Raw genomic sequence first — 27,508 nt, forward strand, 5'->3', positions numbered from 1 at the left:
GCATTCATTCATTTTTCCCATTCTAATGTCGTCTTCATGTGTGGCTGCTAGCCTGCCAAGCACAATGGACCACCAGTTCAGATTCATTCTATTACTTCCATTCTTCCAAAAGCATACAGTACAATTCAGCTGCATATTTGTTACCCTAACTAACACTACAAAAGGCCAATACAATATGGCAGGATTACAACACAATTTTTACAGTTATCTTAAAATCAGATTACTCCATCAGTATCTTGATAGATACAATTTGGTCAGCTACACAATTTTCATAGAGCTTCTTCAAATTGCAGCATTCCAGAAGTCCATCTTTCATCTCGAGGCCAAACCACCATTAATAAGATTAAAAGCCAAGAGAGTACCAGTAGTCTTACAAGCCACTTCCTAATATGCTTTTGCCTCGCCAATTCGTGTTCCATGTCCTTCACTTTCACCTTCAACTTTGCAGCTTTTGACTCCAATTTGGTTGGTACAGTTTGCAATTCATCCCTTTCTTGCTCAGTTGCATTCACCCTTCTTAGAAGACCGGGTATCACCTCAATTGATCGACGACACATTTCCCCGTCGATCCAATCCGAAAAGTCGCAACCCCCATCTGCGCATACTGCATACCTCCTGCCAGGATTCCGAGATGTCCACGAAGTCACCATCTTTGTCGATTTACCGCAGGGGCACAGAGGGAGAGTTGGAGTGTTGAATCTCCTCATTTTCGGCTCAATTGAGACCAAAAATCTACTGTCAATTGGAGTGAAAATGGAGAAGGAGGAGATTTACCAATCCTACAAGCTTCAGATGTCAATTGGAATGAAAATGGAAAAGAACGAGATTTTTAAGGTAAGTCCCCCTGTTGTGTGTACGAGATTGCCCCCAACAAATGTTATGAGAGTAGTCTGTGATGTCTCTCCCATCCATCTTAACAGCGAAATTGGACGAATGGACTAGAAATATACAACTTTTTTAATTCGAGGACTACATTTGCGCAATTATTAGTTGGAGGACTAAAAGTGCGCAAAATTGAAAGTTGGAGGACCACCGCGGTTTTTTGCCCTTAAAAAAAAGAATAATAATTTGTAAATAAACTTAATGTTCCGAGGTAGTCAATTTTGGCTCTAATTTTCCATTTGCTACTTGTATCAATCAATTCTGTTTTGAGCCCCAATAAAGCAGGCAACTTGCTCCGAGCATCTGTTTCTTCATTCATTCCTCGCAATATTTTTCAATGGTAAAAGTTGTCCCATTCACAAGTAAACCCACGTTGTTCGGTACGCTTGCTCATGATACATGAATAGAATACAATGTGGTTGAACGGAATCTAACCACATTACTATACTTTATTTTTAGTGTTAAGAGTAAAAGTCAACAAAAACCATTTTGAAATGATGAGCACAAGAAATTTTAAAACGCGAGCAACACATAAAAGAACGTACAGTGGCTACTAGTGACGAGGTTCACCCGCACTCTTGTTTTATTCAATAAATCCTCGTTGCCTGCAAGTATACAAATTGTTTTGTAGTATAACAAAATTAAGGTCGATCCCTCGAGGAGCGCTCACAATTACTAGAACTTAATCATACTTTATTATCTAGACATGTAACAATAATAAGAAATGAAAACTACTCTAAATACTAATATATAATAACTGCAAGTAAACGAATGAACTCAACTACAAGTAGTTTTGCTACAAGTTAAGAGAGAGTAAGTTCTAGCCTAATAAACCACTTTCTATCTTCTATCCTATTTTTCTTAATGACCCAACAAAAGTTTTTGACTCTTCTTCAAGAATTTTCCTCCCAAAAAATCCTCCTTCATCATTTCTTTACACCATTGGATTTTGAGATGACATAAAGTTGTAAAAAAGTGACAAAAGTTGATGTTTTAGATCCAAAAAGTATCTATGAATAAGTCCCAATTGTCACAGTAAAGGGTCGAAAAGTTGCTTGCAAATTGTGCAAGTTATGCAACTTGGAAATTCTTCTCGTTCAAGTATCCGATGCAGTATTCGAAACGCGTTTCATTATTCGATACTGTATACTACTGAACACCTTCTTTTAAGAACTCTCTGATAAGTATCTAGTGCAATATTCAACTTGACTCATTCTATCTGGTGCTGTATACCTTGCCTTCTTGCCAAAACAAATTTAATCATATACATATGCCCACTTTCACGCAATTTTTTACTCTTTACTTACTACATCAATTAGTTATCATTTAATCATCAAAGTAATCATTCTTGTCATCAATTTAAGCCCAATTCCACCACAATCCATCCAAAATATATACAAAATACTAGACAAAATATATATACTTGTCAACCAGTACTTTGGAACCATTATAATAAGAATAATCGGTCTTATCCAATGCTTAGTGCTAAGACTTCTTCAATTGCCCCAAAAACCTAAGTGTTTGTAGAAACATTAGATAGATGATCTTGAAGTCTGTAGTTTAACTCTCAAATTCTTCCTTTTCTTCTCCTCCCTTGCAAAGCTTAAAATGTTAAAAGAATTAAAAAAGTAAATAAATTAAAAAAAGCTTGGCCAATCAACTTGGAATCTGGCCTAACATGAACTAACACAGCTACATAGCATATTAATGGGAAAGCCCAGCTTAATTAATAATATGATACGCCAGAAAGCAATAAAAATAGCTCCATTAATCACATGCTCGCCAATGAAGATGAATCCAGTAAAAAAAAAAAGTTGAATCCAGTAAAAGCATTGTTTATATAATTTAACCTTTCGATCCATATATAGTGGAGGATGCAAAGGAGGGCAGCATGGGCCCTCATTGTCCCTCAAAATTTTCCCTATTATCCGCATAGTTTAGAAAAATGTTTCATCTTTACCTCTACTAAAATAGTAAGAAGTGAAATATAAAGAACATGAGTACTAAATAACCCAAAAGTTTCTAACTCTAGAATATAGCCATTTAGTTCCTCTTGAAGTTGTTATGATATATAACTCATTTGTTATATTTATCACCTCCTTAGATCCCTTCGAACTTGGTATAATTTATCACTCACTTATTTAGAATCTTAGAAAAATGTTTCTCTACTTACATTGAGAAAAATATATTTTGTGGAGTTTAAAATGAAAAGGTAGTAAATCGTTATTAAATCAAGAAGATCTGTTGTAAGCAATTGTAAAATGTAAATGACTTTGTATGGTTTCTCCAAACATGACAGTTTATGTTTAAATGCCTTTCTGTGTTGTTCATAATAGAGATGCATTATTTTAAGTAAAAAAAATTCTAGTATTGTCTTTTGTTCCCACTGAAATTTTTTTTTTTGGCTCCACTACTGTCCAAATACACGTTTTGAGATCAAAAGAATAATTGACTAGCCTGCTTTCAACAGAGAAATCAAAATCGGGCGTGAGAGATAGAGAAGGCTGCAACGTACGTGAGAAGGAAGGTCCAGTTACTGAATGATATTTTGAAACTTCAAACACAGCATAAGAAATAATATTAATCAGGGACCCAAAAGGCTAAAACATTATATATATATATATATATATATATATCCCTTCGTGGAAATACCATTAGAAAATGGCTGGCTATATTAGTTAATGGATCGATCATTCAAGTCAATTAATACCGAGATTTTAAGTTGTTTACATGTTTCACAAAATTTTAACACTAAAAGAAAGAGAGAGATGTTAGGGATAATACAAGAAAACATAGCTGAAACTTTCAAACAAATTATGTAAAAAGATTTCAAATCGTAACTTGAGTCACTTTTCTTTAGGTTTTGTTTGTCCAGAATTTAGTGTGCAAAGATTTTGGACAAATATCCTTTAGGATAATTTGAAGGGTATTTGCCTTTAACTCTTGCACAAAATTACATAAACCTATTTGAACTATGGTGTACTTATGTACAGAATTCTAATAGTAGGAAAATGATCTTCTATAGCAAATCATCCTTACTAGATCTTTATAGAGTTGAGACTAAAAAAGATCAAGATTTGCAACATTTCTCCACTAATTTATAACTTTCCTTGAATTTATAACATTCGATTTAATAATCTTGCATGAAGGTGTGAACACTCTTCACACCAATCAACTTTTAGTACGAAAGTCAAAATTGGTGATTTAATTAATTCTGTTGAATTTTGTGAAATGCGTACTACAAATGAAAATGCACGATCTTTGCATGAATTGATTCATTGGTTGAACGACCTATTACTGTTGTCCTGAGAATTAAGTATATGTGAAATTCAAAATTAGTGTATTTTTTTACATAGTTTATAAATAGCATTATAAAAAATAAACATATATCAAGATATTCTACATTCCTTTGTAATTCTCTGAGATAAGAAGCATCACAACCAAATATGAATTGTGCATAGCTATCCTGTAGATTAAGATGCATGTTACCACTGGAATCTTTGATTTGTATGTTAACATTGTACCTGTTTGACATATAAAATGTTATATACAATACCGAAAAATTTGTTGAAATTAAATGTACATGAAATTAATTATCTAACAACAGTGTTGACCACGTCATTATAATGCATACACATTGTTTTTGAAAAATGACCTTCACATAGTTGTCCACAATTTTTGCATAGCTCATAGAACATGTTTTCTATGTTAATACTCTGAATGTAAGCAAGTATTCGAAAATATTTAACCTAGTAAGAATGAAAGAGGGTATAGGTTATGATTATAAACTTAAAATATTTGTGCAGTAATTAAATTAAATAGAGTAAGTTTACCGAATGCATGATTGTATATTTGGATATCCATATTCTCTTTGAATTTGCTATCAACAATGCTTGTGATGTTGTAAAATTGCTTGACCTCGACCACATAACTAACTTTCGAGCACATGTATCATTTTTAAACCTACAATTTTTTGAAATACATGTTAGTAAGAGTATGAAACAACATTAAAAGTTTGATGTAGTGTTACTGATGAAACTCACCAACTGCGCAGGTATCGAGCAAAATCTAAATTGTGATTGATATACAATTTGCTAGCTCCAATTGTACAAAGTGATAGTCCTGCATAGTATGGTTATATTCGCTAAAAAACTATTCAAATTATATAGAGTATAAGTAAAAGCATTTGATTTACCTCTGAAATTTCGTACGCAAATACCACATGCTAGTAAAATATTATTTTTTGTAGTAGACTGATATTATAGGATTTGTAGTATATTTAATAACTTGATACTCAAATCACTGATGAGGCAAAGTTTACCTAAATAAACTTTACAGTGTCCTAACTCCTTACAAAAAAAAAAAAGCGCTAAATAGTCCTAATTGGTATCGCAAGTTACAGCAGCGTGTCAGTGGCATCTAGGCCTAATTTTTTTTTTTTGGTCAAAATCTAGTCCTAATTGGTTCTACTATTTCTTGATCATGTTGTATGCTTCCGAATTAAAATTGTATTAAAATAGCATGTGAATGAGCATTTGTCTTTAATTAAGGAGTAAAAAGGATTTAAAATATAAATAACAAACTATAAACGGTTTATGAAGTAGATTATGGGAACGTTTTAAATTTTAAATTTGACTGGTGATAGGGTTGGTTATAACCCACTACATTTTATGTATTAAAATAAATACAAAAATCTAGAAAAAAAAAGAATGAGAAGTTTGGAAGCCATTGAGAGGTTTCTGCTAAAAACCCCTTCTGCAATACATATAGATATGGATAATCAGAATCCACCAATTAATGCAATATTTAGCTAAAATCAAGGGGAAAACAATCATAAGTTTAATAACAAAAATGCAACCTATCAGTTGAAATCCCAAGGATTAAAAGTTCTGAGTTCAAATTTTCCTGCCCCTCCCCGGTTTTTAAGTCTCACTTCTCCTCTTCATATATGAAAATTTTAACGAAAAAAGATCTTGGAAAGAGACTTCTTCTATGTATATTTGTTGCATGTTGCCATTACTACAGATTACTTTGATTAGTGATTTTTCAATCGGTGATTAACTAAAATGTTACTCTGTGTGAAATTATAAAATTACAGGTACATGTAATAGAACAACAACAGGATGATAGGAAGAGAGTTGGGTTGAGTTGTAAGAAGGGGCATTATAAGTAGAGGGTCCTCAGTTTATGACCTCCCTTCTAGTTAAAAAAAAAAAAAAAAAAAAAAAGAGGCAATAGAATGACAAATGCTGTGAGTTCACACTCACAGACGCCTGCTTGCTAAGACAGTTTCATAAGTTTAACAAATTTAGTTCCTTAATTATTTAGAGCCTCAAAAGCATTTTTCTTCTTCACTAGATTCTACCTATCAAACCCCACTACAACAAAAAAGGCCTTTAGCGGCATTTAAAGGTGTCAGTATATAATATCTAACCTGACACTTTCTCTATCCTGACACCCAGGGCGAGTGTTGTCCCTTCCAATGTGGGGATAGCCTCAAATCTTTAGCAGCATTCAAATGTGTCAGGCAAACCATGCTGCTATATCTTTACCTCTGCCAACAAAATCCTTTTTTTGTGATAATAGAAAGTGTCTGTATAGCGTAGCACATCAGTAGGGAATCAGTTGGATATCAAATTTATGAAGGCATCTTGAGTTGTCTTAATATATGGCTTTAAGGACACATAGCCATGTGAATCTACAATGTGTTGGACGACATGCCCATTTGTTGTTAGTGTATTTCGGAGCTTAAGCTATGCTGACACTTTTAATTGTCAGGAGAATTTTCTCTGTTTTTTTTTTTTTTTTATAGAAGCAACCTGCAATTAGTCCTCCCTGCTATACATTCCATCAACCAGAATCCCAAGGGACTTGTAAATTTATCCCAAAGAGCAGAATGCATATAGCAATGTAAAAGAAGAAGTCGCTACTGAAATATAATTCATTGAATTAAAAGTCGATAACAAGTACTAAAATCGCAAACAAGTGCTAAAAGCAAGTACTAAAATTCCAAACAAGTACCAAAAGATTGTCATTTACAATAACTTGAAAGACTTTCTTGTGCACAAACTAAAAGACTCTCATCCCTAACAAGTTGAAAGAAGTAGAAGTAGCTTCCAAATTTTCCATTTTGTTGAGACTCCTCAGTCATAACCATGAAGTCCCCATCATTCTTCAGCTGTTTCCACCTGTGCACAAAAGACCAAGGGGATCATTAGATCATCATAGCTAGAACTAAAATTCCAGAAAATCTGCTATGTATTTAAGTGCATATCTCACCAAATGACAAGGCCAAGCAACTGGTGCACCAAGTGCATCTTGAATTGTTTGCTGCAAATCATACGGTCTAATCAATTGCTCACGTGGACTCATTGCAACTTGTATCTGTATTTCACACCAGTTTGGCCCAAGAGCTTGTCCCCCGACCTCATCCAATGGATTCAGACTCCGTAAATATCCCTTTGCCACGATTTTTGTTGGGTCAAACAAACTTTTTAGTGAAACCATATTCCCTACCTAGCAAACATCCAACAAGTACAAGAATCAAACTCATGCCAAATTCCAGATTACAAATACAAAAGTTTAGAAGTTGTAAATATTTACTCGAATAGGTCGTGTGGCTCGCGATGGAGCATGGCTTGACACATTGTTAGATGATGATGAAGGATGTCTCGGGCTGTCAATTGGAGAGCCCCTTCCGTGTTGAACTAAAACCATTTTCTTCAAGCTGGCTATTTCATCATCTTGTCGCTGAAGCCTTTCCTCCAAACGGACCAATGATGACTGTTGTTGAACACTTATACGGTAGCATGTGTTACGACTAGGAATGTCTTCCCATAAGTCCGTTGGATTCACACCGTCACTAAACAAGCGAACATGACCATGTTTGTCTTGCCCAACCACCTGGGCAAATATATCATCACGACCAACTGGATCTTGCGAATCCGATGGAAGCTGATTTTTCAGCTCAGTCATTTTTTCCTACATAATAAAGGAAAACACTTGTTATTGCAAAAGACTGTCTGAAAACATCCATGGTAGAATTGATAGGCTTGTGTTCTGGGATCCTTACCAAATTCTCACCAACTATGGTACTTGATGGAGTTCCATCGGCATGGGTATAAAACTTATTGAACATTTCTACTCTAGTAGGAGGTCTTCCCAACTGTTTGGACTATAAGAAATTGAATCGTTTTAATTATAGTTTTAGCATTTAGCATATAATTAAAAAACAAGCTAACATAATGAAACATGTACGAGCAAAAAGATTAGCAACTAAAAAGTTGATGAGGTATCACCAAGTGGTTCCGAAGATGAGCAAATGATTTTTTTCCGGTTGTGTGGTTCATCTTCTTCTCCCCTCTAGCTTTCTTGTTCCTCTCACTTAGTTTCTAAATTTCAAAATCAAAAGCAAGATTACAGCATTGAATAAACACAACTTTATGAAGAATGTTGTAACTGATTTGTACCTTTGCTTCTTCACTTTTCCAATAAGCCCAAAGTTTGATCCATTGCTCTTCCCGTACCCTTATGTCCTTTTGAAACCGAGCTTCAGCATTTGGCACGGCAGGATCAAAATAGTTAGCCTTTAAATCTGCCTTCCAGCTTCTCCATTTTTTGCCAATAGATCTTAAGGTCCAAGCTTCCAGTCCCATAGGCAAAGCAAACCTTTCCTGAAACGTAGTTAGCAACAAGAAAATCAACACAACTTCACAGTAATTTTTGTACAAAGCATACATAATACAAAAGCTACCATTACCTTTATCACTTCTAACATGTCCATTTTAAGTTTCCTTGGCATCTTAAGCCATGTTTCAACATCTACTGGACAATACATACCATTCCTAGCCAAACTGCCCAAGAATTCAGAGAAAGAGGTTTTCTCACTTATTGGGATCCCATTGTCATCGAGTTTAATCTCAATCCGTGGAAGTTCCTTAGGCCGACCCCAAATTTCTTTCATAAATGTAGGGCCTCGGGTTTTCTGATGTACTTCACTTGAATCATTTGTAGTTTCTTTTCCTGTATAAAATAAGAAAAAGGTGCAAGTTATGAACATAACAAAATGCACTTCTGGAATTGGTTCAAAACAGTTAGTAATACCTGCATTGTCCGAGTTGCATGACATGAAGGTGGTGTCACTGGAATGTGGACCTCGAGAGTCCTGATTTGGACTTTGTTCAGTTGCTTCATGCCTTGTTCCAAGTGGAGATTGTTGAATTGGAGAGTTCTGGCAGTGCTCATGCGACTTGGAACCTCCATCAGCTTGTTGAGTGACTTGGTCACCTGATTCATGTATTATTCCCAATGTAGAATTCTGAATTGCAGATTGAGGTGCCCGAGCAGCTTCTCCTTGCACTTGTTCAATTACATTTTCATGGCTTGTTCCAAGTGGAGGCTGCTGCCTTGTTTCATGACATGAGGGAGGTTGCTCAATTGGTTCATCTCTCAATCCATTTGCAGCGCGCTTACATTTTCGACCTCTACGGGCCATACCTGCATAATATTTGAGTGAAGAAAGGGACAAATGTAAATGTTTAAAATTTATTGGAGCAAACACTCTACCTATAGTTTCTTTAACTTACAAATGCTATTATAAAGAAGTACTACTTAAACAATAAACTGGCATGACAAGTAACAAATGGCATTCTTCAAGAATAAACCAGGGGAAGACTATGGAGCTGTCAACAGAACAGAGAAACAAATGGGGAATATACGATTCAGTGCAGCAACTAAGTTGCCTATGATCTGAGATATGTAAATTTTCTTTTTTATTTAATACCAATTTTTCTACAAAACTGAGTAGGTAAACTCTGAATTTAAGGATTTGAGGCACTTAAGTAGTTATAATTGAGGGTTGTTTCAACCTCTGCAGCTTAAGGATTTAAGGATAATGTATTCTACCAACAAATACACACACACACCAAACTTAAAGTCTTGTGAGATATATAAACTAAGATTAAATCATTTCCAACCCAACTCAAAGAGTAAAGCTGGTTAAACTTTTCATTTCTTCCTTCTCGGCCAACTCAACTTTTATTCACCTTTGTTGTTTAATTTCTCTCAAAATTCACTAGCTTTTCAGGTCTCAAGTTTACTAAAATGAATCATGAATGACAGGGTCAAGATGTTATATACCAGATTGCCTTAGAGTTTCCAAATACACCATATCAAACCCAACTCATTGTCACTTCAGCGAGCAAACAAAATTCCAGCAATATACCTCCTAAGTTTCATTAACATTTCATCTTTTATTGGATGAAAACACTAAGCACTCAGTATTTATTCTATCCTTGCTTAATTTGGATCAAACAATATGTACCTTCAACACATAATTCCAGCAAAAGTAACAGTAATTCAGTCCTCAGCTAAATGCAGATTTTCAGTAGCTAAACAGTCAAGTACAAGACTGTTTTCCTCCCCCCCCCCCAACTTCCTTACTTTCCTCCTCCTAACTCAACATGCAGGGAGTAATTATCCAACTAGTTTTGCAAGTAAATATTCTATAAGATCAGAGATAAACATATTCCATGCAATCCTAGCATAATTCTCCATAGAAAATTCAGATAACAAGCTGTAACTCAAGTAACAACTCTCGGTTATCACAGTTTTCTTTTCCCTTCAACTTTTAATCATTTTAAATTTCAGTTCCAGCCACAAATCACACCCACAGGCTCATAACAGACAAAATAAGTATAAAACCAGCATTTTCCAGCAAACTTTATACCAAAATATCCACTCAACTCCAAGAAATTCCATCGGTTAAGCTGGAAAGTGTTATGACAGTCATGCGATTTCCTACTCAAAACTCCAGCCATTAAAATTAGATTTTTCACCATGAATTTCACATGCAATTCCAGATAATGAATATACCACCACCACCCCCCAAAGCAAACACTCTACCTAGAAATGTGCTTCTCAGAAATGGAGAAGATGCTTGTCAGAGATGGGAATCGAATAGCCTAAAAACTAAATCTACCATGCAATGCAAGAACATGTCTACCATGCAATGCAAAATTAGACACAAAATACTGAAATTACCTCAAACTATGGCTTGAATCCCTAACTTCTCGGTTTCCCCAAGCTTCAAGATCTGAACTCCACCCACCACCCAAGCTTTGAAGCCCTAATTTCTGATTTGTTGCCACCAAGCCAACACAACAGCCGAATTAGGGATTTGCCTGGTGCGAGCTCAACCAAGTTATGAGCATGGGTGCGAGTTCATGGACGGCAATTGACTCAAATTGGTGGTGCGAGCTTGAAACAGAGAGAGAGGACAAAGGCAGAGGACAACAAGAGAGGGAGAAGATGTCTGAAATAAAGGCGGTACTAATGACGCCAAAGTAAATTAGTCAAGCCTCTTGAATTTTTCAATTTGCCGCGCTACTAATAGCAATTTTTGTGTGCTTGGGCAAAATTTCGTTCAAGCTATATAACAGCTTACATCTATATACAATATAATATAACAGCTAAAAATTTTGTTAAAGCTATATAACAACTAAAAATGTAACAAATAAAAATTTTGCAAGAGCTATATACAATATAATATAACAATCAAAAAATTTGTTACAGCTATATAACAACTAAAAATATAACAAATAAAAATTTTGTTAAAGCTATATACAGTGTAATATAACAACTAAAAATATAAAAATAATTAAAAATTCAAGAGAAGCTAACAAAAAACATTATTTTAATCAAAATGTTTTCGCTTACTCAATTTATTTTATGCTGCTAGCAATTATGTATGGCTTGTAGTCTAACAAGCCATTGGAAGGATCGAATTAGTTTATGAAACAAGAAAATTAACTTGTGAATACATGAAGTTTCCATTGACAAACATTGGGATTAGAATTGATTGAACATAAACATTGAATATATATATATATATATTCAATGTTTTCAATTCCAAAGCAATTGCCATCGAATTTTGTGTTAATTAGAAACTTCCTATCACTTACAAGATCTTAATATTGAACTTTTCAATAATTAACCTTAGGCTTACACTTACAACGCATTGATTGAACATAAACATATATATATATATATATATATATATTCAATGTTTTCAATTCCTAAGCAATTGCCATTGAACTTTGTATTAATTAGAAACTTCCTATCACTTACAAGATCTTAATATAGAGATAACACAAAGATGCCTTTCACTGCATTTTTACCATCTAGAATGTGAATTATCATATGATCTCCATGTGTCATGCCAAGATCGCCCGCTTCTGCTTCTTTCAAACGAACTGGAAAAATTAGATTGCCTCCCAGACCAGTGCCCTCTATCATATGGAGAACTGTAAGAATTCCTAATTTCCTATCACTTACAAGATCTTAATATTGAACTTTTCAATAATTAACCTTAGGCTTACACTTACAACGCATTGATTGAACATAAACATATATATATATATATATATATATATATATATATATATTCAATGTTTTCAATTTTCCTAAGCAATTGCCATTGAACTTTGTGTTAACGTATTGATCGATTTGATCGTGCTTGATCGGTTCGATCGTGTCTCCTTTTCACTGTGAAGGATAATCTAAAATTGTGACTAAACCGATTAAATTCGATCAAAGATCAGTTGGACTAGAAAGCTCTATCGGAATTAACTTTTTGTATTGTTATTGGTTTAAAAAATAAATTTTTCATGGTATTAAAAAATTATTTAAGAAATTTATAGATTAAAGTTTCAAAATATTTCTATTGATAAAAAATTAGACCTCGGGTTATTGGGAAAAAGAATTGGCCATAATATAATGATTCACAAATGTAATATTACAGCTTACAATTAATGGAATTGCTTATAAAATAATGACCAGTATTTATGCAGCCCATTGGGCTCTTAAAATGAGTAATGGGTTCCTTGGAAAGTTGGATAGTTTTATGTTTGGTCTGAAATGATTTGCACATTCCGTACGTTGCCAATTGTTCTCCCCAAACCATAGGAGTATCAATGAAAGAAAGTCCACTTCTGTAAGCAAAACTAATCAGAATACAAAGCCAAAACACTTACTGAACTAACACCTTACATGGGAAACAATGAAACAATGTCCAGGTCCAAATTTCATCTGTTCCTATGGAAGATAAATTCTAACGTTTAACTTTCAAAGAACAATACAAGACCAACGAAACATAGGCAACTAATTGGCGCTGACCTTCAAAAAATTTTAAAAATAATACCAACTGTTATAACTAAGTTGTACTCCCTGAATTGCAAATTGAAATAAATGATAGCCACTAGTAGACCCCTAGCAATTGAAACAGAGAAGAATAGGGCCAGCAAGCTTAGCAACTATAAAAGATACTAAATCAGATTATATTGGGATAAATCAACTTCAATCCCGAGTCCATCCTCACGAACCCAACTAATTTCCTCATTTTCATTCTCAACAACAGGATTGCCAACATCACTTTGCAAATATGTCTCAACATCCATGATTGTCCCCATGTTATATCCAGCTCTTGCAGTGGTAGAGATAACAACTTGCCAATCCTTATCAGTTGGATCTGCCACATAAAAAACCTGTGATGCTTGTGAAGCGAGTATAAATGGCTCAACATGAGGCCTCACGTTTGCAAAATTGACTAAAGTAAACCCATCAGCATCTTGTTTCATTCTCGAACCATTTGATATCCAATCACATTCGAATAACACCACCCGATGACCTCCGTAAATTAATTCAATCATATTTTTCAAGACGCCGAAGTAAACTAGTTCACTCAAAACTGGATTTTGATCCCTTATACTTGCAAAACTGGATGTTGTTGCATTGACTGTAACACCACTATTCTGCGTTTTTCTTTTCTTCTCAACTTCTTTGGTGTGAAACTGAAATCCATTAACAACAAACCTGTCATGTTGGATTCCAACAACATCTGGACCTTTAGCAAGGAACCTCAACTCTCTCAACACCGAAACATTTTGAGGAAGTTCTAACTTGTCAATCTGTAAAAAAAAAAAGTAAATAAATAAAAAAAAAGAAGATGAAACTATATTTGAAGTCCTACAACTCAAATTGTACTTAATATTCAGAATTTTACTTACATTTTCAGCAAACCAACATGCAAAATTTTCGCTGTGCAAGCGCTCTTTTAGATGCTGTGGAATTTGAGGATGTCCTTCTTCTATCAATATACGATGCTGCCTAGAAGTACATGAGTCAAAATTGTAATCATGCATTGAATTCTACAATAAAATTTTAATGCATCAAGTTGTAGTTGAACTTACTCTATGTAAGGTGTGACAGCATCACAATTAAATAAAATATACTGATGTGCTTTACTCAAGATATGAGCATCAAAGACTGTTGGCTTGCCCCTCCCCAAAGGATGTCCTGATTCAGAGAATATATCTAAACCATCTTCAATTTCCTTATGTACTTCTTCATTTCTGCTTGGACGATTGAATTTTGTCTCAACATAGTCCGCAAGATACAATGAGCAAAAGTTAATGCATTCTTCTGCCAAGTAGCCTTGAGCAATCGAACCTTCAGGCCTACTTTTATTTCGAACATAAGATTTTAATGTTCCTAAGTACCTAAAGTATCATCATTCCAACCTCTCTAATTAGTTCCACAAATCAAAGAAAGCAAAAAAGGAATAAACATTTAAGGCATAATGAGAATTACAAGCAGTACCTCTCTATAGGATACATCCAACGATAATACACCGGGCCACCTAATTTCACTTCAGTTGCCAAATGAACAACTAAATGCACCATGACATCGAAGAAGGTTGGTGGGAAGCATTTCTCAAGATCGCAGAGTATGACGGCAATTTCACTTTCCAAACGAACCACATCTTGAGGACAAATAACTTTAGAACAAAGCTGCCTGAAATATCTACTCAATCGAATCAAAGGATAGCGCACTGATTTTGGCAAAGTCTTTCTCAAAGCTATAGGCATCAATTGCTGCATTAGGATATGATTATCATGACTTTTAAGCCCTGAAATTCTTGGTGGTTTTACTCGAACGCATCTTGAGACATTAGCTGCATAACCATCTGGAACTTTCACTTTTTTTAGCACATTGCAAAACATAGTTTTCTGTTTTTTATCCATTGCAAAGGAAGATGGAGGTAAGTACACCTTTCCAGGTTCTGTCTCAATGGGATGCAGCTCTTTTCTTATTCCCATTTCTCTCAAATCACGGCGGGAATTATAATGGTCCTTTGCTTTATCCTCAATATCCAGCAATGTCCCCCAAATATTTTCACAAACATTCTTCTCAATGTGCATGAAGTCAAGATTGTGTCTTAAGACATTATCTTTCCAATATGGCAAGTCAAAGAAAATACTCCTCTTTTTCCAATTGAAAGGCAGCTTCGGATTACCTTTCACAAGTTTTCCAAATTTAATTTGCAAGTCTCCCAATTCACTCACAATCATATCCCCGGTTTGCAAAGGTGGTCGCTTTCCATGTTCTTCGGTGCCATCAAAGAATTGGGCTTGCTTTCTAAATTTATGCTTACTATCTAAGAATCTCCGATGACCCATATAGCAATATTTGAAACTATGAGTCAACCGTCGTGCATGAGTGAACTTGTGACAAACAGGATAAGCATATTCACCTTTAGTGCTCCAGCCAGATAACATTGCATATCCAGGGAAATCACTAATGGTCCACAACAGAGCTGCATGCAATTGAAAATTTTCTTTTTGGGATGCATCATAAGTTTGAATGCCAAAATCCCACAATTCGGTCAATTCTTTAACTAGAGGCTGTAGATAAACATCAATATTATTCCCAGGAGAGGATGGTCCGGGTATTAACAAGGACAACATGAAGTACGGTTGCTTCATACACATCCACGGAGGTAAGTTATATGGTATTAAAACTACAGGCCAAGTACTGTGTATAGAACTCATGTTGTTGAATGGATTAAACCCGTCAGATGCCAACCCCAATCTAACATTTCGACAATCCTTAGCAAATTCTGGATGTAGATGGTCAAAAGTTTGCCAAGCTGGAGAATCAGCTGGATGTCTCATACAACCATCTTTTGTACGTTTTTCCTCATGCCATCTCATTTGAGATGCAATTTTAGAAGACATAAATAGTCTTTGTAATCTAGGTTTTAAGGGAAAATGCCACAACACTTTTTGAGGAATTTTCCTTTTTTCCCCAGTTGGATCATTTTCTGAAGCAACCCACCTAAGCTCGTTACATGTTTCGCATGAAGTCCTTTTCTCAGCACTACCCCAATAAAGAGAACAATCATTAGGACATGCATCGATCTTTTCATAACCCAACCCCAATGTATTCATCAATTTCTCAGCCTCATAGTAAGAAGACGGCAAATTAGTCATGGCCTCTGGAAATGCTTCTCTCAACAGCTCAACAAGCATATTAAAAATCTTGTTACTCATCTTACCCAGGCATTTTAGGTGAAGCAAACGAATAATGAAAGACAATTTCGAGAAATTTTTGCAACCCCTGTACAAATCCTGTTGAGAATCATCAATCAATTTGTAAAATTTTTCAGCCTCTGAAACAGGAATGTCCCCTTCTCTATTCAATTCATTTGTTCCATGTGGTATCCCAAATACATCATGGACCAAGTCTTGCATGTCATTAGTCCCATTTGAAACCCCAGTTGATGTATTTTCAGAATTAGATGTGGCTTCATTGTAGTTTGAAAGTTCTCCATGTGCTATCCAATTATTATAACCCTTGATAAATCCTACCACTTTCAAATGATCATATGCTTCCATTTTTGTCACACAAACACCCATGCCGCAATCTTTGCAAGGACACAAAATCTTTCCGTCACAACTTGATCTAGAAAATGCAAAGTTTAGAAACATTTGAAGTCCTGTCTCGTACTTTTCACTTGTTCTTGGAAAATCCATCCATCTTTTATCCATACTTTGAATATAAATAAATGTCCTCCAACAAGCTTCCAAGAGCATGCAAACAACAACTACACATTAGTACTTAGAAAACTAGACAAATCCCATAAAATCATTGAGAATAACAAGCGCCCTGATTTTTTAAACTCAGGCCATGGCTTACAAGTCCCTAATTTCAAGTTCAAGAATTTACAGTCTACTAAATAAAGCAGCCCAGCAAATAAAGGAAATCAACAAAATGCAAAATTTCTCAACAATCTGTAAAAACAGAATTTGCAAGCAAGCGGATAGAAATTTTATTTACCTAATACCAGAACAAAGCCCTTCGTACCAACTCCTGCACTCGCGTCTTCGCAAAACTCCTAACTTCAATCTGAAATGTCAAAGGTTAAACAAACACATGAGCATGAAGACTAAAGGTGAAATTCAAGAATCTTACTAAATTTCCATCAAAGTATAGATACATCTCTGGTGTGTAGTGAAATGTGAAAGAAAGAAGAGAATCTATCTAGCTTTTTATTTTATACTCATAATCTTTTTTTGGTCCCAGGAGTACAATTTCATGCACATAATCATAAAAATCAAGTCAACTGTGGGAGCAGAAAAGGAAATTAAACATTCTCCTCATTGTTGATTCATTCCCTGATCAGCTGACTACATACAAGAAATAGAAGTCATGAAAACTTTGCCCAGCTCTTCCTCTTGATTATTGAGTGGAGTGCAAAATTTTTAGGACTTCTGGATTGAGGACTTTCCCGTATCAAAATTTGAAATTATCCTTCAGGTAACATCAATGAACATTACTGGAGGTAAAGAGAGAAGCAGGAAGAAACAGAGCTATGCCATTACTGGAATGCAGAAGCTCAAGCTATTTGTAGCAAAATGGAGCTATCGATTTCTATATGCAATGCACATTGGCTGCTAAGAGAAACCGTTAATGCACTTTGAACACCACAGAAAAGAAAATCATTTGGATGATAGGAAGAAAGAAACTTACAATTAAACATAAGAGAATGCATGCAGCAGCCCCAGGGAACAAAGCGTACCAAAAGTTGAGGCGATGCAGTTTAGGAGCATCAATGAACAACAGAGGTAAGCCGGCAGCTGCCATTAGTACATATGATGTCCCATTTTAGTACAAGAACAAGATTTGGCAGGCAAAGGCTACTGAGATTCATGAGTGTTTAGTTAGATACCAGGTGGATGTACTGCACGAGTGCAGATCATGAATGCTATGTCATCCTGAACTGGGAGGGGTGGAAGTTCAACAAGAAAATGGATAGGGGAAGAAAAAAAAGAAAAAAGACTAAAAAATACAATACAGTTTTACAACTATGTTTCATATATTAACATTAAAAGAGATTCACAGAAAAAAATGAAAAACAGGGGGGAATTGACATTTTATCGAACAGGTTATGGGCAACAGCTTCATTGTGTTTACCACTTCAATTTTGGAACAAGATATGCGCGCCTGAAGTATCTTCCCGCTTTCCCAATGTAGAGCTCCGTTCTTCAGCTTTTACTTCCTGCCTGCCCTTCCAGATGTCTTAGCCGAGGGATTTAAAGTTGAGGTTAGAAAAGATGAAGATGGTTGTTTGCGGAGATAGCTTCGATTGCTACCAACATTCTGGACTGGCCGAGAATGCTTGTATGCTGAGAGGTGAGAGAGATGAGAAGAAGAAAATTTTCACCAAGTCCTTTTGCCGGCAAAATGAAACTTCACAGTACTTCAGCAAGTGTTTTGGAGCCAAAATAAAACGATGTCGTTTTCTGTGTTTTTTCGTTTTTTTTTTTTTGGTTCATCTCACAGTTTCCAGAGTGTCATCATAGGTAGCCTAAAGGCACATTATTATTTGTATATCATGATAAAATAAAAAAATTATAGTACATATTATTGAATTTATTAATAAGTGTCATGATATGTTTACTATAATGGCAGAAACCAGCAAATGTCCTTATAGACATGTCAGGAAAGGTCATTTTTGTTGTAGTGCCCATTTTTGTTTCCTAGCTCAACTTAGCTCAGCTCGATGTTGGCAGCGGCAACTGATATTTAGTTGTTGAATCAACCTACAGGAAACCAACCCAACTCCGTTGATGACAAATTATAATAGATGACCAGTGAGCTTTAGCATCCATTTTACTCATGTTCACGATTTAGTTTATAAAAATCTAAATCTCAAGCCACCACCACCTGCAAAGCATAATCAATTATCACTTTAATCATCATCATAGCTGCTTTAAACTCCTATATGCAGTACATATCTAAATATTTGAACAGTATTTTCAGAAGAAAGCAAAAAAAAAAAGGGCAGATGTATAAGTCAACCATTAAACTGATTAAAGAGTGTAGTTTTCTGTATGAATGACATAATCACCTAGAGAAGTTAATAAATTTGGGATTTGAGGACAAATTTAAGAAGGAAAGGAAGGTGACGACCAAATGGTTGAGAATATGATGATTGTTCCCAGACAATCAAGTTGCCCGTGCACCCAAGTTAGAATGAGGAGTTAGAAACTATGTTTTCCGACTATGACTGGGTATCAACTCAGCCAAATTCAGGGGTCAAGGGTCAATGAATTCGATCGAATTCAATCAGGGGTTGAATGGAATGACATCATAAATATATATTAATGATATATAATTAAAATAATACATAAAAGTTTCCCTTAAATTAATGGTTTACAACTTTACATAGTTATTTGATGAGTTTAGATTTAGTCTAAAAGGACTGTACTTAAATAGTTTTAAAAGCCATAAGTAAAAATGTAATTTGGAAAATGTGATGGGTTAATTTTACATTCTAATAAAACTATAAAAGGCTGAAACACAATTATTAAAAAGTTCTAGGGCACTCAAAACAAATAAATGTTAAACCTAACTACTAGTTGCTGTTTTCTTTGTTGTGCCGTCACTATAGTATGATATATCCTTTAGTTGCTTGTTCTTCCAACAAAGAATTGTTCTCCCGAGTCCTAACAAAGCCTTTTGATTTTTATAAGTTAATTTTGATTCATAGCTTTTGAGAAGCAAACTCACGTGGAGGAATAGCCAAAGAATAAGGGAGAGGAGCATCTGGATGACAAGGCAGCAGCAACCGTCACCTGCTCTCTTTTCCTTTTTTTTTTCTCTGTCTTATTTTTCTTCCTCTAAACTACACCATAACTCTCGCTTCTCTTTTATCACACAATAAACTCACATGAAAGGCTCTTTCTTCTATTCCCATTTTTGCTCTTTTTTTTCCCCTTCTTTCTCCTATTTGATTGCAAATTTTCTACAGCTTAGTTGCATGAGAAATGGGTTTAAATAATTTAAGTAATGGAAAATTTCTCCTAATTTGGGTTTGTAATATCATTTTAGATTAGTTTATTGCCTCTAGCCAAAGATTAAAGGAAGGGAAGAGAAGAACGGAAAAAAAGTCACCAAAACATGAAAAATGGAAAAAACTGGGTTTTATCCTATTTCACTTATTCCCGGTCAAACTCAATTTTTGACCGAATTTGGTCTGAGTTTTTGAAATGAGGTTTTTTAAATTGACTTGGACCGGATACTTGACCGGTTTTTATTAAACTAGTCAGATCGGCTGGTCCAATCAGAATTTAAAAACATGAGTTAGAAATTGTCGGTAACCATTTCCCTAGGCAGTAACTTTGAGGGAGGTCACGGACTGTGGTGATGCTCTCATTGGCGCAACGGATCTTCTGTCCCATACTCTATGCCACTTTCTATCCCACTTTTTATTATATTGCTATTTCTCCTCATAAACATCATGTTTTATTTCTTTTTTGTTTTCTTAAAATCCAATAACTATTAATTGAGTAAAAAATAAATATAACAGTTTCAAAAAAATAATATATAATAGAAAATTTAAAAATATAATAGAAAATTCATAAAAAAATCTCATTTTTTATGCATCTCATTGGCCTATGCAGTAACCATTCATCCGTGTGAAACGGATCCTGGCGGCTGCCAAATGCAATTGGCCCTAATTTTTATATTTGCCACTTGCATTAATCAATTTTTTATAGAGCCCCACTGAGCAAAGTATGCAACTTGCTTTTTCTTCTTTTTCTTTTTGTTGTTTTATGCCCATCAGTCATCAGAGGATTGGTTTCTCCATCTATTTTTCACAAGTTAAAAAAAAAATTAGAACCACATCGTTAGGTACCTAGGCATGATCATGATACATTAACAAGAACATAAACAAAGCGCAATTATTAGTTGGCTGAACGGAATTTAATCACCTTGTATTTGGTTTTTAGTGTCAAGAAAGTCAACAAAAACCAAATTGACAAATTTAAAGCATAATCAACGGAAAAAAAAAAGTGTCCTCCAGCTACCAGTGTTTTCTGAACATTACTGTCAGAATGGTTGGTCCTGGGATTTGGGGCAGGGACGGTCATCAGTATGACCGTCCCTGCACGGTTCATGGTCCAGATTGGATCTCAAAAAAATGTGCGGCTCAGATAACAAGTGGTAACTCGATTTTCGCGCCAAGTGTGGGGTCCACCACTATCTGTTGTGAAAATACAACCTGTGGAAAAAAAGTTACACGGTGAACAAAAGAAGTTACGCGCTGTTGATGAAGAGAAAATTTGTCAGGGACGGTTGCACCTGCAACCGTCCCTGCCCCGAGTCCTTGGTCCTGTGACTTCATCAGTACATCTAAAAAAAAAAATTACTCACATATTACTAAAACTCGATCAATTATCCCTATTACCCAACTGAACTAGTAAGCACATTAGTCAGGTGAACTTGAACGTCGGCGTTCGATTCACCAACTCTCCCTTTGTTCTTTCCCTAACGCTTAAAGTGTTGAGCTCACCCAAAAAAAAAAAAAAGACTGACCAGTCATCTATGAAATTGCTAGTTTAATACTCACTTAGTTTACTACTGGGGCAGGGCAGTTTGATTAATTAATGAGGTAATGGGAGGTAGTGGTCGTAGCTGTGCTAGAAAATGACTTAATTGCAAGGGGCCACAACCATACATGTTCATCCATGAAGTTGAATCTAGTAGGAGTAGTGTTTATGCGAGTCGACCTTTAACACCCAGAGAACCACCGGCCTTTGGTTGGTGGTCACCGTCAAGCCTTTAAGATTTAAAATCTTATCTTTCATAAATTATCATATTAAAATATAGATTTGCTTAAAAAAAATTTAGACGGGTGCGTAGTGCATCCGTTTGGTCCGATGGTGATTTAGTTCCTTTCGAATTATTCCTGAATCTCCTTAGGTCCATCCCTTCCCCTATAGGATAGATTAGGATATACTATGATTGTCGTCTTGGGAAAAAAAAAAGGACCTTTGACACCCAGAGCACTCGATCCATACGCATATTGAGCCAAAAGAGAAAAAAAAAAATTTTGCTTTGTCCAGCTAGCTTTCAACAGTGAAATCAAAACCGGAGCGTGAGAGATGGAAAAGGCTGTAGAGGTTGCAGTAGGATTTGTGTTGCAAAATCTGGTGCAGTTGATCAATGAGAACCGTGCATTGATAGGTGGTAATCATGAAAAAATCAGCGATCTCCAGGACGGCCTCCGTCTCTTGAAGACGTTCATGGCTGACTACACTGAAAAGCACTACAATTCAAGGACCCTGATGGAGCTGGCGGACGATATCAGACGCCGGGTTTTCGAGGTTGAAGATCTCCTAGAAACATACATCGTGGAGGAGACACTCTACAAAAATAAGAATACACTCAGACAAGTAGTAAGCGCCAAAAGCCACCTAGAAAACCTTCGGAAAATAGGTGAGACGGTAGAAAAGTTGAGCGCAAAGGTGAAGCAGACATACAAAGAAAACAAGGATTTTGGGGTGCCTGCTTTGGAAAGGGAAGAGATGGCAAGACATAATTCAATTGATGAACACAATCAGGTACTTTGCCCTACTTAAATTGGTTACCAGTACTCTTTTCTTATTAAAATGAAAATCGTTTGACCGGTACTACAAGATTTACAATTGCATATATTTCTCACGCTCATGAGTTGCCAATTCATTTGGACAAGTTCATGCTCTAGACAAAATAATAATAATAATAATTTTTCTTGTGAACTTCCTTGCCTTTTAACCACTGAAGTCAGGCCAATGACCAGATAAAGGTTCTTAAATTCTTCCCGGTTACGGATTCAAATCGTGTATCTGACAAGTTGGAGGTGGGAATTGTGTGGGGAGAGATGGGAAGGTTATTTAATAATAATAATATTATTATTAACGCTTAATTTCTAGTGACTCTCCTCATTTTCATTGTAATAGATTGGAGACAATGAAGGGGCTGACAGAATCATTGGGTTTATGGATGCAACTGATGAAGTGTTGAAACTGCTCGGCGGCCAAAAACTTGTTCTGGGCAAGTCCGAGGCAGAGGAGCAGACCCCGTCCGAGGCAGAGCAACATGGTGAATCTAAGCAGCTAGAAGTAGTAGCAATTCACGGAATGCTTGGACTAGGAAAGACGACACTTGCAAAAAAGGTCTTGAATGACCCAAGAATTGAGTATCATTTTTTCACTCGGATATTCGTCCCTGTTTCAAATGTATACAACAAGCAAGAAGTGCTTTTTAGTATACTAAGTGCCTTCACCAAGAACATTAAGGATCAAAACCTGTCGATGAAAGAATTAGAAGACAAGGTCAAAGAGACCTTGAAGAAAAAGTATTTGATTGTGATCGATGATGTTTGGGCCACCGAAGCATGGGACGATCTCAAGAAAGTTTTTCCAGACAACAAGGGCAGTAGGGTGCTGATAACTACCCGGCTCGAGCCTGTGGCCAACTCTGTTACAACAAAGACTGAACCCTATAAGTTGCGATTTATGAATGAAGATGAAGCTGAAGAATTGCTGAGGACTAAGGTTTTCAAGGACAACAAATGTCCAAAGGAACTGCTGTCCCTTGAACAGAAAATTCTGGCTAAATGTAAAGGGCTACCGCTAGCAATAGTGGTAACAGCAGGTATTCTTAGGAATCATCCAAGAGATCCAAAGTGGTGGGATGATGTGCTTCATGGTGTAGCTGAGTTAGTGGGTGATGGCCAAAAGATAATAGATGACGTGATAAGACGGAGTTATGATAACTTGAATCCAATACTCAAATCGTGTTTTCTCTACCTTGGTGTCTTCCCTGAAGACTTGGAGATCCAGGCCTCAAAATTGTTGCAACTGTGGATCGCTGAAGGGTTCATACCCAAATCTGAGAAAGCAAGCATGGAGAAGATATCTGAGGCATGTTTGAGGGAATTGGTTGGCAGGAATCTAGTGATGGTGGAACAGAGAACTTTAAGTGGTCAGATTAAGACTTGTCGCATTCATGACACGCTGCGTGACTTTTGCAAGAAGATAGCCAAAGAAGAATGTCTATTCCAAGAAACTCACGTGGGTACCAGTTCATCATCTTCTGCCCGTCGCGTTGCCTGCAAAAACTCTCACTTATCTCAATACGTTTGCAAAAAGCAGCCTGCTGAGAATGCACGCTCATTCTTGAGCTTTGGCCAGGATGAAATTAAGCTGGATCCAAATCTCAGCCCAGATGACGTATTTAAGCGCTTCAAACTAATGCGGGTGTTGGATATTTTATCTGTCAAGCTGCCTACTGTACGTCTTCCCAGAAAACTGTCTGACCTTGTTCTCTTAAAGTTCATTGCCATCAACTGCGAGGTCGAGATTCTTCCCAAGACCATGTCAAGGCTACTTAACTTGCAAACTCTTATAGTCCACACAGGGTCCCCAACCCTTGATATACAAGCAGACATTTGGGCAATGACAAAGCTAAGGCATCTGATTACTAATTCCTCCACATCCTTGCCTAGATGTCAGGAGCAATCCACAACCAGCGAAAACCTACAAACTCTATCTATAGTTTCACCTGAAAGCCTTACAGATGAAGTGCTTAAAAGAGCTACAAATCTCAAGAAGCTTGGTATATCTGGGAATTTAGGCACTCTTATGAAGGCCAACGGTGAGTCTAATTTGTTTGACCATCTCTGCGAACTAAACTCCCTCGAAAGGTTGAAGTTGTGTGGTGATGATGTGAATTCCAAGCTGCTTGCCCTTCCTCAACCACACAAATTCCCGAAAAGGCTAACAAAGCTGAGTTTGCAAAACACAAGCCTAGGTTGGGATCAAATGTCTATACTTGGAAAGCTTCGGTATCTGGAGGTTCTCAAGTTGAAGGACAATGCTTTTACGGGAGAGGATTGGCAGACAGAAGAAGGGGGGTTTCGCTCTCTAAAGGTTTTGTTCATTGGAGCTACTGATTTGAAGTGTTGGGAGGCTCAAGCCAATGATTTCCCAGAGCTAAGACGCCTTATCCTCAGGCAATGCAAACAACTTCTGCGAATCCCACCTGACTTTGTAGACATGAAGAAGCTCGAGGCTATTCACCTAGAACATACCACAGGTTCAGCAATTTCATCAGCTAGGAGAATTAGGCAATTACAGACAGATATGCTTCAACGTCAAAATTTAAATGATAAGAAAAATACCCCAATTAGGATCAGTGTCTATCCTCCAGAATACTGATCGACAAGTAAAATATGCTATGCAGGTTCTTGTTTGACAGGTTAGTAAAAAGAACAACTCTGACTACTATTCCTGAATCTATTTCTTGTTACAGCAATCATGAAACTATTTCTTGTTACATCAACTTGTGCGAATCTGAAAGAATGTTGTTTGCAGGTATTCATGCTCACTAGATTTCTGTCTTCTGTTCGCTTGAGTAAAGTGGGAGAGCTCCATGCTTTCTTCTTCTTCCTGCCTCATGAACACCTTCTGCTTGGCTCGGGGCCAACAAATTTCAGTTGCTATTACCTCATTGGGTGATTTTCATTTTGAGTATCTTTGGTTAATGCTAAATGTTCTTTTCAGCAAGTTTATTGCGGTGAAAATAAAAGCCATAGGTCTCCTGGCCAATTTAGTTCCGCAAAAACAAGGTGAAAAGGTATTTTTCTTTCAGCTAGGTATGTTGGGTCAAATCTGGAGCTTTGACAGGTAGCTTTTGTACCTCTAAATCTTGTTTCCTTGTATTTTTAAGTTTGGGATGAAACTTGCTCTGGTACATTTGACATTGTGATCATTTATCTTCTTTCAGTTATATAAACCAAGAACTCTTCAAATTAGGATACTGTAGCGGAGGGAAATTTTGGTCACCATTTTTTTGTCACTATGTACTTCTTTTAAATGTTTTCATTTTGGTTGCATTCTCTGGGTAGTGGATTTCCTCTTACAGAATCTGGTGCAGTTAATTGTAGAGAATCATGAACTGACAGTGTTGGAATGAATTAAATGTAGATATTGTTTGATTTCTATTTGAATTTTAAACTAAAGATCAATTAGGACAAATTCGATTAAATTGTATTAGTTTCGAAAATTCAAATATATAGTGTCTAGATTCAATGTAACTTTTGCTGTGTCATTGTAAATTCTTGAGAAATATACAGATATTTTCCCAAATCTTTTCCTTCTTGTTTTACATGGCGACAGAGTAGGCATCCTAAATCTTTGCTCAAAATACTACTCTATTTTAAACATACGCTTGAAACCACAGCGGAATCATCTAAAATGATGGATTGCAGTAGAACTAACTCCATCTTAAAAGGCTTGATTGCATGAATGGCGGAAATCTTGACAAGGAGACTACACCATAATATAACTCCTTTATGGCATATATTAGCATTAGGTTGGATAAATCAAGTACAATTTATGGTCTCAAGTTGTTGAGATCCATATCTCAGGCAAAAATGAGGTGGGATACATTAATGGAGAGCTTCCACAACCTTCAATAATGGATTCAACTTTTCTACATTGGAGAACTGAAGATTTGATTGTGAAAGGAAGGCTAATCATTTCTATGGATCTATCCTTGATCGAAAACATTGTCCAAATACGATGCGGCTACTATGACCTATTTTGATAAGAGCAATACCTCTCGAGTTTATGAACTTCGAAGAAAAGTGACTTGAATAAGAAAAGCCGGAGTGCTAATTGAAAAATAGTACAATTACCTTTAGGACTTGTGGAGAATTGACTTCCATTAACCTAATCCAACGAAGTGTGATGTTGTCGATATTTAGAGATATAACTATATTATATAGGAAGAAAGGGCATAAATCTTCCTTCATGAACTGGATGCTGTTTAGACAAAATTCGGAGTGACATATTGCAACTGAATCATTAAGTTGATCGGTCCAACGCTACCGATCATATTGGGAACTCTTGAAAAGCAACAATTTCAACAGCCGATATTGGTCAAATACGTACTCTCTCCCATGCCCAATATTGCTCTAGAGTGTTTTGCTTGTATTTCTCAAGGTAACTGTAATGCAAACCAATGTGAGTGAGTGGATTATTGACTCAGAGACTACTGATCGCATAATCTTTGATCCAAATGATTTCCTAATTATTTTTTAGCCCAAATGGCCGATAATCTCTAATGCTCATAGTGTCACATTTCCAGTACAAAAGTTGGGACTGTTTTTTAATCTTGTCTCTCTTCATACTTAATACTTTATTAATTCCTTCTATTTCAAATAAGTTGCTATCTATAAGCCAAATCACGACGGATCTTAACTATGCAACACTTATGTATCGTGTATTTTGTCTTCTTCAAGATATTCATACTAGGGTGATAACCCAAAGTGGTAATAGCAGTGCTGTTAGACCTGTATCGGACCGGCCGATTCGATCAGTTCGATCGTGAATTGGCCTTCTTCTCAAATTGATTTGTAACAAAAAATCGCTTTGGTTAAAATCCATTCAAA

At 36.1% G+C, this 27,508-nt stretch overlaps 2 protein-coding genes across 2 annotated transcripts; one reads left to right on the forward strand and one right to left on the reverse strand.

Moving 5' to 3' along the window:
• Positions 1 to 13,205: 13,205 nt before the first annotated feature.
• Positions 13,206 to 16,637, reverse strand: LOC113737719 (uncharacterized). The gene is made up of 4 exons (XM_027264901.2): positions 14,539 to 16,637; positions 14,130 to 14,396; positions 13,947 to 14,046; positions 13,206 to 13,847 (listed from the first exon to the last, which is right to left on the reverse strand). The coding sequence occupies exons 1-4, from the start codon at positions 16,635 to 16,637 to the stop codon at positions 13,206 to 13,208; spliced, it is 3,108 nt and encodes a 1,035-aa protein (XP_027120702.2).
• Positions 16,638 to 22,047: 5,410 nt separating this feature from the next.
• LOC113736949 (putative late blight resistance protein homolog R1A-3) lies at positions 22,048 to 25,867 on the forward strand. The gene is made up of 3 exons (XM_027264172.2): positions 22,048 to 22,631; positions 23,010 to 25,311; positions 25,428 to 25,867. Exons 1-2 carry the CDS (start codon positions 22,173 to 22,175, stop codon positions 25,269 to 25,271), a joined length of 2,721 nt encoding a protein of 906 aa, XP_027119973.1. The 5' UTR covers positions 22,048 to 22,172; the 3' UTR covers positions 25,272 to 25,311; positions 25,428 to 25,867.
• Positions 25,868 to 27,508: the final 1,641 nt, after the last annotated feature.

The sequence above is a fragment of the Coffea arabica genome, chromosome 3e, assembly GCF_036785885.1.
Source record: "Coffea arabica cultivar ET-39 chromosome 3e, Coffea Arabica ET-39 HiFi, whole genome shotgun sequence".
Classification (NCBI taxonomy): Eukaryota; Viridiplantae; Streptophyta; class Magnoliopsida; order Gentianales; family Rubiaceae; genus Coffea; species Coffea arabica.